At 40.9% G+C, this 20472-nt stretch overlaps 1 protein-coding gene across 1 annotated transcript; it reads right to left on the minus strand.

The window, feature by feature from the left end:
* Positions 1-19066: 19066 nt before the first annotated feature.
* LOC143609293 (coatomer subunit gamma-2-like) lies at positions 19067-19672 on the minus strand. Its single transcript, XM_077084086.1, has 3 exons — positions 19586-19672; positions 19295-19495; positions 19067-19180 (listed from the first exon to the last, which is right to left on the minus strand). Exons 1-3 carry the CDS (start codon positions 19628-19630, stop codon positions 19073-19075), a joined length of 354 nt encoding a protein of 117 aa, XP_076940201.1. The 5' UTR covers positions 19631-19672; the 3' UTR covers positions 19067-19072.
* Positions 19673-20472: the final 800 nt, after the last annotated feature.

Raw genomic sequence — 20472 nt, forward strand, 5'->3', positions numbered from 1 at the left:
TGCCATCATGACGGCGGCCAAGCGCTTTGCCGAAACGGAGAAGCAACTGGGTAAGGATCTTCCCCAGAATACACACCTCTACACGTAGAGGACTAGAGAAAACAACGTTCGGACCGCTCGGCAAAACAAAAAGAGGAAGCTAGGTATTTGGCAGTCAAGGGTAAACTTTGACACCTCATCCAGCTCTCGCCCTCTAGTAGGCGGAAGGGATAACACGCACCCATCAAGCCGAAAACACCGGTGGACGCCACTCACCAAAAGCGTCACGGAGATATTTGCCACCGAAAAACTCCCATGGCCAAAAGCTCCAATGATCCGGCAGCGACCTAATGCGGATCAGAGCAAATCCTGTGACTTCCATGGGACAAAGGGTCACAGCACTGAGGAGTGTACATCCTTGAAGGATATTGTTGAAACATTCGTCAAGGATGGAAGACTTACACACCTTGTGGCATCAATCAAGAATGGAGGGATGAATGATAAACGATACAAAGGCAACGGACGAAAGCCCGTTGACATCAGCATCCACATGGTTCATAGTAACATCAGAGGAAGAAAAAGACGAATGACAGAACCATGCGCGTGGAAGGAAGCTGAGGTGCGTTTCCCGCGAGTGCCAGGAGGACCCAGCAAAGAAGGCCCTATCGTCATCAAAAGCCAGCTGGGGCACTACATCACTTCCCGCACTCTTGCTGACAACGGCGCCTCGTCAACGGTGATGTATAGGCAGTTCTTCGACAAGCTAGACGACGAAGACAAGGAACGCCTGGAAACGGTCTGCGCCTCGATGGAAGGGTTCGACGGCAGCACAAACACCCCCCTGGGTATCCTATCTTTCCCCGTCATTCTCACGGACGGGAAACACTCCCGCACAGAAGATGTGGACTTTGTCGTGATGAGGAAGCCACACCACACGTACGACATTCTCTTCGGGAGAGACGGGATGGCAAGATTCAATGCCGTGGTATCTTTAGTCCACGGCATGATGGGATGGCCAACAGCTGAGGGTGTAGCGATGATCACCGGCATTCCCCAGGTATGCATCGCATCTGTCTCATCTAAACCCAAACCAAAGATGGCTAAACCAACCATCACCGAAACGGAAGAATGGGTCTTCAATGGCAAATACCCTGACCAGGCCGTTACCATTGGCCCAACAGTCATTGATCCTACGCGCACCTTACTCAAACGCTTACTACTGAAAAACGCTGACATCTTCGCATGGACACCAGCTGACATGACTGGGGTACCTCGAAGTAAGGCAGAGCATAAGCTCAAGTGTGACCCGGCTTTTACGCCAGTCATACAAAAGCGCAGAGTAATGGGGGCGGAACAAGCTAACGCGTGTAGAACCCAAGTCAAGGAACTCCTTGACGCGGGCATCGTACGCGTTAGCAGATATCAAACATGGGTTGCAAATCCCGTTATGGTACCGAAGAATAACAAACAATGGCGCATGTGCATAGACTTCAAAGACTTAAACAAAGCATGCCCCAAAGATTGTTATCCGTTACCCGAAATTGATCTTAAGGTAGATTCGTTAGCACCGTTTCGCCTTAAATGCTTCCTGGATGCGTATAAGGGGTACCATCAAATCCACATGGCCGTTGATGATCAGGACAAAACCGCTTTTCGGACGCCCGATGGCACATTTTGTTATCAAATGATGCCATTCGGACTTAAGAATGCTGGGTCCACGTACCAACGCCTGATGGACAAAGAGTTTCATGCCCAAATTGGGAGAAACTTGGAAGTCTACATGGATGACTTGGTCATCAAAAGCCCTAACGCGGAAGCGATGTTGAAGGACATCGAAGAAACTTTCAACACGCTCAGGAAGATAAACATGAAGCTCAATCCGAGCAAGTGTTCCTTTGGGATGGAAGAAGGGAAGTTCTTAGGAGTCATCGTTACTAAAGATGGCTTCAGAGCGAACCCTGAAAAGGTCGAAGCCATTATCAAAATGGAATCACCGACTACCATCAAGCAAGCTCAGACACTGAATGGACGACTAGTCGCACTTAACCGCTTTTTGGCAAACCATGCGGATAAGTCGTTTCCATTCGTGTCAACATTGAGAAACTGCTTAAAGAAAACGCACTTCCGCTGGACACCAGAAGCGGAAGCAGCTTTTCAGGAGATTCGGTCACGCTTGATCGAACTCCCAACGCTCACAGCACCAGAAGCGGGGGAGGAATTAATCCTATACCTTTCCGCCACAGATAGAGCAACCGGAGCAGTCCAGCTAGTAGAACGAAAAGGCATCCAGATGCCAATCTACTATGTTAGCCGTGTTCTAACAGACGTAGAAACCCGGTACTCTACCCTGGAAAAATTAGTCTTAGCACTTGTACAGGCTTCACGCAGGCTAAGACGATATTTCCAAGGTCACCCAATCACCGTTCTCACCAACTTCAAACTAGCAAACGTTCTAGGCAAACCCGAATTGTCGGGACGCCTAGCCAAATGGGCAATAGAATTGGGAGAATACGCGATAAAGTACAAGCCAAGACCAGCCATAAAAGGCCAGGTCTTGGCCGACTTTATTGCAGAAGTCCCCGCTTCGCGGGAGAAAGAGTGCCAGGAGGAGGCTCAACCCTTCCCAGCACAGGACATCCAGGAGGTCTGGCAACTCTACACTGATGGAGCAGCCAGCAACGAGGGTTCAGGCGCAGGGTTGAAACTAACCAACCCAGCAGGTCAAGAATATACTTACGCTATTCGACTGGATTTTCCAAGTACGAATAACGAAGCGGAGTATGAAGCATTCTTGGCCGGGCTGAGAATTGCGCGTAAAATGGGAGTGAAAAACTTGGAAGCCCACGTGGATTCCATGTTAGTAGCCAACCAAATAAACGGGACGTACACGGCCGTGAACGACACAATGGCCCTGTACCTCGCACAAGCAAAGACCCTTATGCGCGATTTTAACGATTGTAAAGTCATACACGTCAAGCGTAGCGAAAACAAATCTGCGGATGCGTTAAGCAAGCTTGCATCGTTAGCCTTCACCCACTTGGGAAAGGATATCCGCATTGAACTCCTTGGAGCACCATCAGTCCCGCACAAGGAAATCTGTGTCTTCCAAACCGGCACAGAAACATGGATGACACCAATAATAAATTACCTTGCGGCGGGTATACTACCAAAGTCAAAAACACAGGCAAGAAAAATACGTTGTAAAGCACTGAACTATCAACTCATCGATGACGTCCTTTATAGACGTAACTTTCTTGGCCCACTCCTAAGATGCGTGGACAACCAAGATGCTGACTACCTCCTAAGGGAAGTACACGAGGGCATCTGTGGAGTACACGCAGGTCCACGCGCTGTTGTAGCTTAGTTTAACAATGCGGGATACTTTTGGCCGGGGATGCATACGGATGCGCTGGCATACATCAGAAAATGTAGGTCTTGCCAGCTCTACGCACCCAACACGCATCGCCCGAAGAATGAACTTGTTCCAGTCACCTCTTCATGGCCATTCCACAAGTGGGCCATCGATGTGACAGGCCCATTTCCCACAGCAGCAGGAAACGTTCAATTCCTAGTGGTAGCCATCGACTACTTCACCAAGTGGATAGAAGCAAAACCCTTAGCCCAAACAACCGCAAAACATATCAAAAAATTTATTTGGGAATTTATTATTTGTCGTTTTGGACTTCCACAGACTTTGGTGGGCGACAACGGCACCAACTTTGCTGACAAGAAGCTACAAGAGTGGCTAGAAGAACTTCAAATCACCCACACCTTTACCTCAGTGGCGCACCCGCAGGGTAATGGTGAGGTGGAAAGAGCAAATAAAAGCATCGTCGACGGCATAAAGAAAAGACTATTGGAACACAGATCCGGCTGGGTGGACGAAGTCCCACACGTCCTTTGGGCAAACAGAACGCTGAAAAAGGCCAGTACGGGAGAAACCCCGTTCAGCCTCACTTATGGCATTGAAGCCATGGTCCCGGTCGAAATTGGTTTACCCTCACCAAGGGTCTTGATTCAGCCAGAAGACAATGATGCGGAAAGACGGTTAGACCTTATGCTAACCGAAGAACGCAGAGACTTAGCCGCAGTGCGTACTACAACACGCGGGTAAAACTCTGCAACTTCAATGTAGGAGACTACATATTGCGTAACAACGAGGCTTCAAATCAAGAGCGCCCAGGAAAGCTGGCCCCGGTCTGGGAAGGACCATACATTATCAAAGAAGTTTTGGGAAAGGGCGCATACCGGCTTGAAAGGCTCGATGGCACTCCCATCCCAAGAACATGGAATGGAGCTCAATTACGCAAATGTTACATGTAGATCAATTCCAAACTTGTAAAGAAAAGGCCTAGAGCCACTTCTAATGGAAATGATTTTCCTTTGTCACATTGTGTTGATAGCCTTACCTTTATACTTATGAACTTTCCACACTGATGTGCCGGTATTCACCGCATAAATATGGGAAGAAATAAGTCGTTGCGTGTGGAAGGCGGCGAAACCCGCATAAACACATAAAACGGTAAAAATTTCTAAGGGAAAGATAAGGAAAACCTTCACGCAGGTCAGTTATAGGTGAAGTTTGGTCATCCTACTAAATGCAAGTAACGGTCCTACCCGCACAATCATGATAAAGGAAACTGAACATTAACCTATTAACAACCGCGCGTCGAAAGGTTAACTTATTCAAAACACTTAGAAAATTTCTAAGGAAAAGATGAGGAAAACCTCCACGCAGGTCAGATATAGGTAAAGTTTAGCCATCCCACTAAGTGAAAGTGACGGTCTTACCCGCACAATCACGAAAGAGGAAGCAGAACTTTAACCTATTATCTACCACGTGGAAAGGTTAACTTATCCAAAGTACTTAGGAAATTGCCAAGTTAAACTAGAATATGCATGAGCAAAACATATAAGGTTTACAAGGCAAAGCATTAACAAAAGATTTATATTCCATCAAAATTCAAATATTACAAGAATTGCTGGGCACATACCCGCGTACAAGAATACAAATCTATACAAAAATAAAAATCTACTCTAACGTTGGAAAAGGATCTAAAGGATCAAGCTTCAGGACTACTCCCACTTGGACCCGCACCATCAGTAGAGCGTTGCGGTTCAAGGAAAGCCTTGAGAAGAGTTAGCCCATCATCAACAGCACTAATCTCGTTCACCTTCTCCACCACCGGATGCGGGAAGGCAGCATACTGATTCACTGCTTGGTCATAAGCAGCTTCAGTATCCACATCGTAAAGAGGGAAGTTGGAAGGCGGGATGCCTTGATCAACAAACCCTAGACCAAGCAGGAAGCCAGCCTTTTCCCCATCCTCATGAGAAGCGTTGAGGGCTGCGCTCATCGCATCGTCATATGATGTGTTCGTGAAGACCCGATGCACAACCTACAAAACAGAAGTATATCAAAAACTCTTCTAAGGAAAAGCGTAAAGAAATTGTGAAACTGCGCATACCTGTGACAACGCTTCTCGAAGAAGCCATTCCTTGGTAACCAGAGCCTCCTGGAGGGCAGCTTGAGCTTCATTACGGGCGTGTTCGGCTTCGTTCTTTGTAAGGTTGGCAAGCAACACATCTTTGGCTGCAGCCTCTTCGACGCCCTTTAGCTTACGCTCAGTGTGGTCAAGCACCCCCCTCTGGTCCAAGATCTCTTGGAGCTTCTTGGCATCTTCCATGGCCAAGGCATCATGAGCCTGCTGGAGCCTCTCTAATTTGGCTTTAAGTTCCTCATTCTCGATGCGTAGAGGCTCAGCAACAGCTTCAGCCTTGGTGGCCCTCTCGGTTGCGTTCCGTGCAGTTTCCTTGGCCAGCCGAAGCTGTTCGTTAACAGCTTGGGCAGCCTTGGAACGGGGCTCGAGCCGGGACTGAACTTCAACCTCGAGGGCCTTGAAAGCCTTCTCCTTTTCCGCAGCAACGGCGGCAAGCCTCTTATTTTCCTCCCGGATAGCCCGCGCCTGAGCCACTTCCAGGCTACGCGCCGTCTTTAACTTGTCATTTTCACGACAAAGTAGCTCAACGCGCGGCTGCATCCGGGCAAGGAGGATTCGGAGCTCGTTGGACAGCCTACGCTAAATAAACAAAGAAGACGGAGCATACCGTAAGGGATAAAGTTCAAACCGTATTCAAGGACGATGGTAATCTGTGGCGCCTCTGCATCCTTCCACACCCGGCTCATACCGAGCATCACCATGCCGGACTCCGCAAAGCGGTAAACCGGAGTCTGGATCCTGGAAATCTTGGAAAACCATTCCGCCTCCTGGTAGTTGGAGGCGTGAAGGCTGGGGAGTGCTCTCCCGTTCTTGAATGTCATCGCTATGGGGACGACACGGGCAGAGATGTAGAAGAACTCCCGCTTCCAAGACCGAAGACTGCGCTCGGTAGCGCAGATCTTCAAACCCTTGATCCGGGTGACCAGGGTGTACCAGCCTTGGATGCACCTCCAGGAATAGAAGGTCATCAGGCGGTCGACATGGGGCTCCACGCCAAGAATGAGGCACACCCATTCAAAATGGCGGATCTTGGCGATCGCCATTGGGTGTACCTCCGTCAGGTGTATACCGTGTCTTTCCAAGACACGGTATACAAACTTCGTCAATGGGAACCTGAGATTCCCATAGACGAAGAAGGCGGCATATACCCCTATTTTGCCCTTGGGGGCATCATACACGGTCTGGTGAGGCTCAGGAAACTCAGGCTCGAACGGCTCGAGCATGAACTTCCTGATGATGTACTGGTAAAGCTCGATGGGAAGAGCACACTGGCATTCGCCAACAGTTCTCTTATCGTCCTTATCAGACGTAGACGTCGGGTTCTCGACGTACACGTCAGACTCTTCGGCAGTAGCTTCAAGATCGTGAGCAGAAGACATGTATTAGAAGTAAAGAAGAAACGAGTTCAGGAGAATGCTCGACAAAGGTTAGAGTATTCGCCGGAAATCGTTTAGAAGAAGAAGAGAGAAGTGAAAGTATGGATTAAGATGAACCCTCTCCCCCTTTATATGCTCATCGCAATGAATGCGATGAATTTAATGCGGAGGAGAGAGAAAAGCGCGAGTGCAATGAAACTATGACACGTGGAAAAAGCAAACTGGCAACAGCTGTTGACAGGACGCACGCCGTATAATCCGCACCCACGCGCCCGAAAAATCGCGCACACGCGCCTGAAAAAGCGACTGGAATGACCATATACTGTCACGTCGTCATAACTTCCTGCACGTCCTGAAACTGTCAGAAGAAATCGTCGGACACTAACGTCCCTTCAACAGTATGGACTGTTCTTATCTTTTCACCAACTCTTCGAATTTCAAAGAAATTCAAAAAGATTCAAAGATTCAAAAATAAGAAGGAATATACCCCCTTACCTTGGTATCCAAGAAACCGTAAGACAAGTGCGGGTACAGTGTCAAGGCGAAACCCTTCACATACCTAGCACCTGCAGGGAATTGAAGCCAAGAATACCTTGGAAGTAAAGAAACTATCAGACGAGTGCGGGTACAGTGTCAAGGCGAAACCCTTCACATACTTAGCACTTGCAGGGAATTGAAACCAAGAAGGATCTTCTGGACCGTGCTTGCGGAAAGAGAAATAGCACCTCCGCATAGCGGGAACGTTGAGAACTACCTTGTTTGAAACTTCAAGGCGGAATTGGTGGTTTAACATAACTGATCACTATGTCCGAAACTACCAAAATCTCGTGAAGAATCTATGCAAGTGAAACTCAACGCTCCCGATGTGCGAAGGGGTTAAACACCTACCCGCATCACAACCAAAGATCAGGCAGAAAAGTCGGGAATTTCTGCGAGTGAAATTAGGAAAACCGCGGGAAGAATCCCCACGGAAAACCTTAAAACTAAAAACTCTTTTCAAAACCCCTTGCTTAAGTCCAAAAGTTCACCTCACTTATTAACAATTCATGAGAAGAACATTGGACTGGGGGGACTTGAAGAGGTAGGTCCCAGCAGAGCCCAGTTGGACCCGCAAGACTCACCTTGAAGAGGGACGTCTGCGCAAGGACCAACTGGTTCCGCAGGACCAACCATGCTCAGAGATGAAGACCTTACGCGCAGTAAGCCAGCAGTTCCCGCAGGAAAAGCCTCCCAATGGTGAAGTACCCCTCCTGTTCCCGCAGTTGCGGATACAAGCCATCAAGGAAGGCTACCCGCACTAACAGCAAGGCTACACGCATAAGGCACTAAATAATTCAGTAATGTCACCTGAAGGAATGAGCAAGGCGGGAATACTCCCGCCCAAATGAGCCAGTCCGTACGCTTCTGGAAGGTCTTTTGTACTATACCTGCCAAGGTATGGACAAAATAGACAAGATCTGACCAGAGCGGCCCATGAACCAATCACAGGGTGACAGCTCACCGACAACAGTACGAGGAGCACGCTCTAGTACAAAATGTCACTATCAGCCGCTGCCTACTCACCAACCCTTGCGTGGCACGTACATAGCCTGCAGTTGGTGGAAAAGGAACAGTACACAGCCGGCCATGTCACTATCAGCCGCTGCCTACCCACCAACTACCAGCATGGCACGTGCGTAGCCCACAGTTGGTGGAAAAGGAATATTATACAGCTGGCTGTACCTGCTTGGAAACCTACCTTCGGCTATAAATACTCCAACACCTTGGAACGGTATCATCATCTTACCTTCACTAGCTATTTCTCTCAATATACACTTATATTCAGAGCAATCTAGTCTGATTCTCACGCCGGAGGGTGGTCACAAGGAGGAACCCCCCCCCCCTTCTCAGTGACGAGCTCACGGTGTCTGTTTTGCAGGTCATCTGAAGAACATCCATCTTTGCCGGACCTAACCCTCGTGGTAAACATTACTTAGCCCCCAGATTATCCGTAATCTGCCCGGGGTCTCTTAATGTTTCTTCAGGCTCCGATTCTTCTGTTTCCGGGTTCTGTTTTTTCAACCCTAGGCGACGCGATGCTGTGTCGGGTTCCATATTTGGAACTCTAGACGATGGCCTAAATCGATCTTCAATGCCTAACTTTCGGTTGCAGGTAATGTCAATGTCATTTAATTTTAAGTATGTTTTGTTTGGAGGTTTTAGAAATAATGGTTTCTTAATTTTTTATTCATTTTGCGGAAGAGGAGACATATATTTGTTCCAGGTCACGAGAGAACATATACAAGATCTTGAAGTAATCTTGATTGGCAATATAATGTTGTTTTATATACAATTGGTATACACCAGACAGAACAAATGGGATCTAATTTTATTAAAAGGAGTTAAACATTATATGACAGTACAGGTACCATGCACCAAATTCTTAAAATTGTTCTTTGATTTTTGGATTATGTTTATACCTTCTTTGACACGTGTTTGTTTCTTGATTTAGCCGAGTTGGCATCTTTAGCTGATAGTCAAGTGCCGGTCATACTGCATTTACGCTCGAGTGTAGGTCAAAGTTGCAGTACGTAGTTGATACTTGGGTGTACTCGGGCCAGTTTTAATCGTTAAATGAGTTAGGTGTTTGACCTGTAAATGGAATACAAAATTGTTGCTGTAAATGGAGTAATGGACTGTAGAAAAGGTAATTAAACCTTAATTATGTAAGTTGCATAACTTGGATGTTTGAAAACTCATATGGCACTTGAATACAACAGTAGTTGTTAAGTGGCTTCCTTTTTAGGTTAGGCATTGCAAAACTATTTTGTTTTATTAAGGACTTTAAACTAATTTGTAAATATATTGTTTTAAAGTTTTTCATTTACTTGTGTCCATTTTAAGTAGTCAAAAGTTTTCCCCATTGGTTTGGATTAGTAGTTTGTTAGGTTTTTAACTTTTTATATTTATATTAAGAAAAGTTTTGATCGAAGTTACCCTCTTCAGATGCAACAAACGGATGAAATTAACTATTTCAAAGAAATCGTCACACCAATTTGATATATTCGTTGTGCAAGTACACTAATGATTGTTACATACAGAATAGTGTGTTTTTGTCACGTTGGTGCATTCCATTAGCTGACCCATGGTCAGTCAATGTATGTGATTAAGTTAACCACTTTCACAAATTATTTAATTCAACGGGCTTTTAGTAGCAGCCACTCAAAATTTTAATACCAAAATTTTTTGAGTTTTAACAAGATTATCAAAGTCATATAAACCCATTAATATGAAAAACGCAGCGGATAATAAAGTTTTAAATCTTCTTAATTAGATTAATATAAAACCGATTTTATATAAAACCCAATGCCCGGATCCATATGCGATAATACATGCTATCAAAACAACCATGGGGTGTTTTAGCATACTACCTTCAAGATGCTAAGAAATATGAAGGAGACGGAGATTGAATGACTAGTCTTCAAAGTAGAAGACCCTCAAGTTTGTATACCCACAAGCCAATAACAAAACACCCTTGATTTGCTAGGATTTACACACTTGAAACTCCTTCTTGTTCAACCTTCTCTTTGGCCGAAAATAAGATGAAGGAAAGAGAGAGTTTACTAGCAAAATTGTGTGTGTGAGAGAGATAAAGAAAAGATGCAACCTTTGCACACTTCTCTTGGACAATTAGTTATCTTACATGTTCTTCAAAGAGTAATTTAATAAATAGATGAGAGAAAAATATATTCCCTCCCAAATAAACCTTTTCAAATTAATTACTTGTGTTATATTTGTTACATAATAAAATGTAACATAATATAATGTAAGTAACAAGCATAATGATACTTAACCAACTTAAATAACATTATAAAATATCTTCTCTCAAAATATAAATTATCCATGTAATTTATTTATTACACAAGTGCAAATGTTTAGAAACTCATTTTCTAAATATCATAAGTGTTGATATTTATTTATTAGATCATATCTTAAAATAAGTATCGTTGGTGTTTGTCTAGCTTGTTATTGGGTATGACCCAACTTGGATCATAGCGTACTAGCTATATCAACTCTAATATGTGTCTTGGGCAGACCAATTCCAACAATCTCCCACTTGCACAAGATACATAGAAGATTGATACAAATAGAAAATACCGCCTAACAACGGTTTACTACCCCTAATACGTATGACTAAGTGTCATTCAATAACATCATCCCCTTCAAGTCCCTCACATGAAAATGATTTAGGTGAATCTATCATTTATCCTTTTGCCAAAGATGTCATGTCAAATCTAGAGACACAATGTGATCATTCTCTGTTGATTCAATTTATCAGGCCTTAGACATCTTACTTTCAACGAATAAGAGGGACAAATCCCCTTTTGACTACATACGTCTCTCACAATTACCTTGTACTACACTTGAGCTTAGCCTTATGTACTGTCATGTTTCAGAGTAGCGAAGAACTACTAAGTCAAAATATAATACTTGGTGAATATCAAGACCCAATATGTATCTTAGGTCGAAGGATACTCTGATATTCGCCTTTACTTAAATTTACTTATGATCACCAATCACAAGGATTCCATTCAGTAACATTTGAGGGCGGGTCAGTCTAATATTTATATCCCACAAATATCTATGAACATTGGCAGCAAACCCTTGCTCTATATTCATGCCTTATGAATATCCACCAATCCAAGTTCATAATAGTCTTACCTTCATATTTGTTCCCACAAATATGAACGACTACGGACATTTAGAATAATTGACTTAGTCACGGATTTAAACATGCTAAAATGAAACATAACTCAAATGTCATAATCATAAACCATAATCATATGAATGTGTCAAAGTAACAATTGTTCTGATATCCAAATACATAATAGATCAAATCCAATCACTAGAATATCGAAGTCCTAGGGCGCAAGTATGACCCTTATGCTTAGGCCTTTCAAGAGTTTTGTGAGTGGATCCGTAATGTTTTGATCGGTGTGAACTTTGCGAATACATATATTTCCTTTTTTAACTTTATCCCTTATGTAGTTGAATCTCCGCTCAATGTGCCTCGTCTTTTGATGTGCACGGGGTTCCTTGATTTGAGAAATCTCACCCTCGTTGTCACAAAAGATCTCTAGAGGGTCCTGAATTGTACGGACTACCCCTAGGTCGGCAATGAATTTCCTTATCCACGCAGTTTCTTGAGCTTCCAATGAGGCGACGATGTATTCGGATTCAGTGGTGGACAATGCTACCACATCTTGTTTTACGCTCTTCCAAGAGACTGCCCCACCATTCATAACGAAAACATATCGCGATTGTGATCGAGAATCATCTCGATCAGTTTGGAAACTCGCATCCGTGTAACCCTTTACAACGAGTTCCTCCTCACAAGAGCCATATATTAGAAACATATCCTTAGTCCTTCTAAGGTATTTCAATATGCTCTTAACCACCATCCAATGGCTACTTCCCGGATTCTGTTGGAATCTACTTGTCATGCCTAAAGCACATGACACATTCGGTCTAGTGCGTATCATTGCATACATGATGGATCCTATAGCCGAAGCGTATGGGATTCATTTCATTTTTTCGTGCTCATCCTTTGAGCTTGGACATTGAGTCGCACTCAATACCGTTCCTCTTTGAATAGGTACCAAACCTTTCTTAGAGTTTTCTATCTTGAACCTTTTCAAGATTTTATCTATGCATGCACTTCGGTTTAAACCTATCAACCGCCTTGATCTATCCCTATAGATCTTTATTCCCAAAATGTAGGCGGCTTCACCAAGATCTTTGATGGAAAAACAACTCCCAAACCAGGGTTTTACACCTTCAAAGGTTGGCATGTCATTTCCAAATTTTAGTATGTCATAAACATACAATACTAAGAAAGCAATGATGCTCCCACTAACTTTCTTATACACACAAGCCTCATCAGCGTTCTTGATGAATCCAAATTTCTTAACCTCTTATCAAAACGGTGATTCCAACTCCTAGATGCTTGTTTCAATCCATATATTGATTTCTTTAACTTGCATACTTTATTAGGAAGTTGTGGTTCAGCAAAACCTTTGGGTTGTAACATATAGACATCTTCCTCAAGATGTCCATTTGAAAAGAGGTTTTGACATCCATTTGCCTAATCCCATAGTCATAATATGCGGCTATGGCAAATAATATCCTTATTGACTTTAGCATTGCCACGTGCAAAAAGGTCCCATCATAATCAACCCCTTGAGTTTGAGTAAAACCTTATGCTACAAGTCTTACTTTATAGGTATCCAAGTTTCCATGCATGTCGGTTTTCTTTTTAAAAACCTACTTACTTCCAACCGGCTTGGAGTTAAGAGGTGGCACAACCAAATCTCATACTTGGTTTTCATGTATGGATTGCATCTCTACGTTCATGGCCTCAAGACATTAGTCACAATCGGATTGTGACATTGCATCACGATATATGATGGGTTCATCCGAATATAGCACGTGGCATCCATCCATGAGAAATCCATATCTTTCAGGTGGATTACTAATTCTACCAGATTTGCGAACGTTTTGTGTGTCTTGATCAACCATTTGATCATTCTCAACAACCTCTTGTTGATTGCTAGTATCAACCAAACATGTATCGACTTGTGGTTCTCGATCCTCCTCGAGTTCCACCGTTCTACTAGTTCCTTCCATAAGGAACTTAGTTTCCAAGAACTCGTCCTTTTGAGCAATAAACACCTTTTGCTCGGTTGGGTTGTAGAAATAATATCCCATAGAGTCTTTGGCATATCCTACAAAGATAAACTTAGTGGATCGACTTTCAGGTTTGTTTTGGGTGTTGTGCTTAACATAGCCTCACAACCCCATACCTTTAAATTTGATAATGATGGAACCCTTCCATGCCATATTTCAAAAGGTGTCTTGTCCACTTTCTTGGTTGGTGCCATATTTAGAATACGGGATGCCGAGAGAAATGCGAAACCCCAAAATGATATAAACAATTTTCTTATAGCCATCATAGATCGAATCATATCCAATAGAGTTTGATTCCTCCTTTCGGACGCACCATTATGTTGTGGTTCTGCGGGTGGAGTAAGTTGTGAGATGATCCCACATCTCCTAAGATGATCTAGAAAAGCATCATTAAGGTATTCACATCCTCTATCCGAAAGAAGTACTTTGATTGTTTTATTAAGTTGATTTTCTACTTCATTTTGGAAGACTTTGAACATTTCAAAGGCTTCATCTTTGTGTCTTAACAAGTACACATACACATAATGACTATAATCATCGATAAAGGTAATGAAGTATCTCTCACCATTCCTTGCCATTGCCTTAAAAGGACCACATAGATCCGAATGCATGATACCTAATAAGTCTTTTTCCCTTTTGTTAGTTCCACTAAAGGGTTCGCTGGTCATCTTTCCTTGTAATCAAGATTCACGCTTATCAAATGAATCATCATTTGATTCCAAAAGACCATTCTTTTTATGTATATGTATGCGATCTTTGTTTATGTGACCAAGGCGACAATGCCAAAGATAAGTCTTACTTAAATCCATTTTGAGTTTCTTGGTGCTAGATTGGTACAACAAGTTATCACTAGATGTGTTATCATGAACTAATTCATAAATGCCATTAGACGGCATCGCTTTTAAATAAAAGATATCATTCATGAAAACATAAATACCATCGTTTACAAACTTTAAATCATAACCAAATTGTCTTAATACAGAAACAAAGATAATATTCCTAGTCAAACTAGGAGCATACAAAATGTTTTCAAAATAACTTCCAAACCATTTGGAAGCTTCAAAACATAATCTCCTTAGGCTTGGACGTCAACCTTTGTTCCATTGCCCATGAAGAGACTTATATCTCCTTTCTTGAAGTCACTTCTTCTTTTGAACTCCTGCAATAAATTGTAGATATGAGTTCCACATCCGGTATCCAATATCCATGTGTTAGAAGAAATAATATTAAGATCAACGTGGATCATGAAAGTTGTACCTGAGGTTTGCCCGCATCCCTCTTAGCTTTCAACTCCTTGAGATAGGTTGGACAATTCCTCATCCAATGCCCTATCTAACCACAACCAAAGCACGGATCCTCCAAGCTAACCTTAGCTTCTTTGGTTTGGGTGGTTCCACTTTTGCCTTCCCTTTGAACTTACCCTTGACGTGTCCCTTACCATTTTCAAACTTTGCTTTAGGTTCCGGGTGATGCCTCTTATTATTGCCACCTTCATTGATCCTGAGAACCAGTAAAACCCTTTTACCTATTCCCGCTTCGGCCGTTTTGAGCATTGCGTGAAGCTGACCAATGCTCTTGTACCATCCATTCATGTTATATTTCATAAAAAAAGTCTCAAATATTTTGGTTAGGCCATTGAGGATCAAAACCGTGGCTAACTCCTTTGAGACGGGACAATTTAGCCGTTCAAGTCGATCAATGTGGCTTTCATCTTAAGCACATAAGATGAAACCGATTGGGTTTCATCCATATGACATGCATGAAGCGCTCGAACCGTTTCGAAGCGTTCCAACCTAGCTTGAGTAAGGAACATGTCCTTAAGTTGGGTGATCATGTCATATGCTCCATGATTTTCTAAATCCTTTTGAATTTCGGGAATCATAGTTCTTAACATGAGACAAGAAACTTGCACTGAATCCTCTGTGTATTTCAACCAATCGTTATAGGCATCTACATCATGAATGTTTGGTTTGTCGGGAATAGGATCGTCCAATATATAGGATTTCTTTTCGTGCTTGAGAACAATTATCAGGTTTCAATACCAATCCATAAAATTGTTGTTGTTAAGATGTTCCTTATCAAGTATAGCTCTTAGTGATAGGTTATGCACAGGTGGGATACTTGCGTTAGGTGGATTATTGATTGCGGCCATCTACATAATTTAACAAAGCTCAATTTTAATATTTTCGATATAATTAATCAATTTTAATTGTTAATACTCTTTATGTCTCCAAGACAATTAATTATTAAAATCTAGAACCCAACGTTACATCCACATATTAGTTAGGTGACCTTTATCCTACTATTGAATTAACAAGGTCGTCAACGTTTGACGATTGCAACCCTTTGCAACTTCTAGTTTAATGAGATTGGTTAAACATCTTATATTTTGTTGGCATGTTTAATCCCATCAACACCTTTGTATGCCATGCTTCGGTGACCCTATTCACATGGTTTCCAAATCAATTGGTCCTACTTACACACACGTATGAATTTACACATACAAGTGGTTAGGTGACCTTTATCCCACAAATACGGCAACCCACCTCAAACTCATAAGTTTCCTCTAATGTGGTTTGGTGACCTTTATCCCACATCGAGTTCCCAAGTGATTCGAGAAACTTGTTTTAAAAGGGATTTTATTTTTCTAAATTCTAGATTGGAAAACTATTATGTACCTTGCATTTGCATGCATTCAAATGTATGGTACTTTGTTTGAAAACCAATTTTCAAAGTTCCTTATAATAAAACTCATTTTATTGTGAAATCATTAACCTTTAATAAAACCAATTTTATAACCTAATGATTTCTAAGGAACCAATTTTATGCATTTTGTTGATTTTAAGTTTTAACAATCCAAATGCAAAACAAAATATAAATCAACCAAACAAGCATAAATAAAACAACCACAAGTCCATAACCATAGCCACCTAAAATGACAACACTTGTTGACCGAAACAAGTGTGCCAAAAGGTCTCTCCTAAGGGACGTAAATGACACAAGGCATGTATCGGTGAACTCTCACTTGACCCCGTATCCAAATGCTTCAAGTGCCCACCATGTGTTGTGACTCTTCCACTTTATTTGGGCTTCCATTTGGGCTCCAATTTTCAGCTCCTAGCTTTCTTGGGCCTCCATGTTTGGGCTTTGGCCATTAGGCTAAAATCCTATCTTGGACTATGAGGTTCATTAAGGCCCAAAACCATAACTTTGTTGCATCTTCTTTTACAAAAAATATATCCTAATACATTTTTCTCTAATAAAAGAAATACAACTAATCTACTTATTATTACAAACCAATATGAAATGAATAAATAGATTACAAACCCAAATAAAAGAATATTACAATCATACTGAATAAACCGAATAAATCACAACACAAACACACAAGGTCATGGTTAGGTTATGAACATCCAAATGCACATCTAAATATGCAAGGTCTTAGAAGACCAAAATGGTTCCCCTCTTAACCATAAAACTTTTGGCCACGGCTAGCCAAACCGAAAGTTTCGGGTTTTGTCCAAACAAAATAATTAATCATCCATATGACTTAATTCTTCAAGATTACCACATGCATGTAAAGTATAATCTTAAAGAACCAAGGGGTAACCAAAAGCCAAAAAACGTTCGGGCATATGGTGAACCACACCAAAAAACCCGAAAATTTTTAGATCTATTGAATCATGTATCGGTATAAGCGACTCTTGATGCCATAGTTGGGTTTTAACAAGATTATCAAAGTCATATAAGCCCATTTATATGAAAAACGCAGCGGATAATAAAGTTTTAAATCTTGTTAGTTAGATTAACATAAAACCGATTTTATATAAAACCCAATGCCCGGATCCATATATGATAATATATGCCATCAAAACAACCATAGGGTGTTTTAGCATACTACCTTCAAGATGCTAAGAAATATAAAGGAGATAAAGATTGAATGGCTAGTCTTCAAAGTAGAAGACCCTCAAGTTTGTATACCCACAAGCCAATAAAAAAATACCCTTGATTTGCTAGGATTTACACACTTGAAACTCTTTCTTGTTCAACCTTCTCCTTGGCCGATAATAAGATGAAGGAAAGAGAGAGTTTACTAGCAACTTTGTGTGTGCGTGTGTGAGATAAAGAAAAGATGCAACCTTTGCACACTTCTCTCAGCCAATTAGTTATCTTACATGTTCTTGAAAGAGTAATTTAATAAATGGATGAGAGAGAAAGATATTCCCTCCTAAATATTCAAACTCTTTCAAATTAATTATGTGTGTTATATTTGTTACATAATAAAATGTAACATAATATAATGTAAGTAAGATGCATTATATTATTTAACCAACTTAAATAGCATTATAAAATATCTTCTCTCAAAATATAAATTAACCATATAATTTATGTATTACACAAGTGCAAATGTTTAGAAACCCATTTTCAAAATATCGTAAGTGTTGATATTTATTTATTAGATCATATCTTAAAATAAATATTGTGGGTGTTTGTCTAGCTTGTTATTGAGTATGGCCCGACTTAGATCATAACGTACTAGCCACATCAACTCTAATATGTGTCTTGGGCAGACCTATTTCAACAAAATTTGTACCAAAGACTTGTAATATGCATAACCTTGATTTGATTGGTCAAGTGGGTACACAAGAAGGGGGCTAAAAGGTTGAAAACTCTTTATCTTTAGTTATTTTTGAATACTTTTGTTATACATTTGAATGATTTATGGGTCCGTGGTATGCACTATGCAGTGAGAAGACAAGGAGGAAAACTCTCTAAGGGGGTGTTTGGTACAGAGAATGGAATTGTAGAGAAATGGAATAGAGAAATGGAATTGCAGAGAAAGGGAATTGGTCTGGAGAATGAGAATTGACTGTTCTGTTTGGTAGTTCAGAGATTTCAGTAGAGAAATATAGCTGAGAATCATTTCTCTTGTTTGGTACATAGAAAATAAACAGAGAATTATATCAACTTTATTATTAGCACAAGTATTTTTTTCATAACTAATATTTATTAAAAAATAAAAAACATATAAAAAGATGCATAAATTCCAACCAAAATATGCATTTATCAAACCAATTCACATACAAAACATAGTTTTTAAGCAAAAAACATCAACCATAGTTAAAACCAATTCACATACAAAACATACTTCAACCATACACAACTATCCCATAGAACCATCGGTATACAACTCGACCATCTCAATTTTCTCTTCTATTGTCAACGCAAGAAAAGAACGTCCTAGATCCACATCTTTACCAATCAAATGAGCTGCTTTGAACCGTTTTTTCGTAGTGATACCTGGTAAAGCTATCATGTTGTCTTATCTGCAAATATATAAAGTTTCTTATACAAACAGAACATGTGTTGAAAGTTAAAGCAGGTTTAGTTTTTATTTTTTAACAAGGAATTGCTAATTATATAAGTTTAAAAACATGGTATAGCGAGAAAGGGAATGACAGGTATCCAATCAACATAAGGCAAATGTTTTCATACCTGGTGGAGTAGAGCAAGTGCATGAAACTGTACAAGTGCAGCCCTTGATTGAACTGCTTCTTGTACTTCATTACTCCATCTTTTTACAATCTCAGGGTTTGTCTAAAATTTCAAATAAAAGAAAAGGCAAAATAAGTAAGGACTGTTAAAAAAATATCTTTGAAGATAAATATAGAACACTGCACATAACACAATCTCCCAAATGCTTAGTTGTACCTGGAGTATATGGATACCACTGACTAAAGCTGCACTGGCAACCACAGGATTCTTGTCAACAACAGCTTGCTTTAAGTACCTCTCAATTTGAGTAAGAAGTGTTGCATCTGTAATACGGCATAAAACACGGATTGCATTTGCTCGATACACATCAGTTTTGCTATTCATATCCTTCATGAGTGAGCTTGTGACCATTATAACCTTTTTGTGAACAAGAATAACATGTCATTCAAACATTAATATATCAAGATTAAGTGGGCAAAGAAAGGATTACAATAATCCTATAATAACCTCATCAGAAGAGGGTGAGAGCTCCTTTATAATCAAATAAACCATTCTTCTTAAACCGACGTCTTTAGACTGGAAAAGTTTTGTCACGGAAAATAAAAAGCAGAAAATAAAGAAATAAACTCTACAATCTGTATGACTATAGCATAAAAATAAAAATCAATCAATGGAAATTTAAACAAATAGCATGACAGAATAATATTATATATCATTAAACATTCCAAGAAAAAAATGAATGTAATTACTCAACAATTTATATTAAAAATAGATGAATTTGTTTGTTACCTAAGCCCTCAAGCATGCGCAAAGAAAACTCCCAGGAGGCAATCGAAGGTGGATCTAAGAAAAAAATAGGTTAAAGTTTCAAGCGACTTACGAATCCATCATTATGGATCTTAGCAGATGAAACCCTAGATCTAAAGCTACACGGACCAAAAATGGTAAAAAAAATCCCCTATACCTTGGCTCCTTCGTTCCAATCATCTCCATGGTTAAGCTTTAGATAAGGTCGGAACTACTAACCTTTAATTCGTAGCTTAGATAAGGTTATTGAAGGAATAGGTGAATGTTGCAACCGATTGGTGAGTGACTGTCGAGATAACGATTAACAGGAGACAATTGGGTTGCGGTGCTATCCTTGCTGAAGGAGGAAAATAGGAGAAATGAAAAGGAGGAAAATGGGAGAAATGAAACCCTAGAAATCAATTCTCCGCTTTTTGTAGAGAAACAAAATCAGAGAAATGGAAATGGTTTATTTCCATTTCTCACCTCTTTCTTTCATAAACAAACAAGAGAATTCTTCATTTCTCACCCCTCAATTCCCTCTACCAAACACCCCCTAAGTTTCTTTAGGGAAGATAAAAGAAGGTCAGTTACAACTTTACCTTTTT

The sequence above is a fragment of the Bidens hawaiensis genome, unplaced genomic scaffold, assembly GCF_021521415.1.
Source record: "Bidens hawaiensis isolate Kalapana, Puna unplaced genomic scaffold, B.hawaiensis_p1.1 tig00419527_1, whole genome shotgun sequence".
Lineage (NCBI taxonomy): Eukaryota > Viridiplantae > Streptophyta > Magnoliopsida > Asterales > Asteraceae > Bidens > Bidens hawaiensis.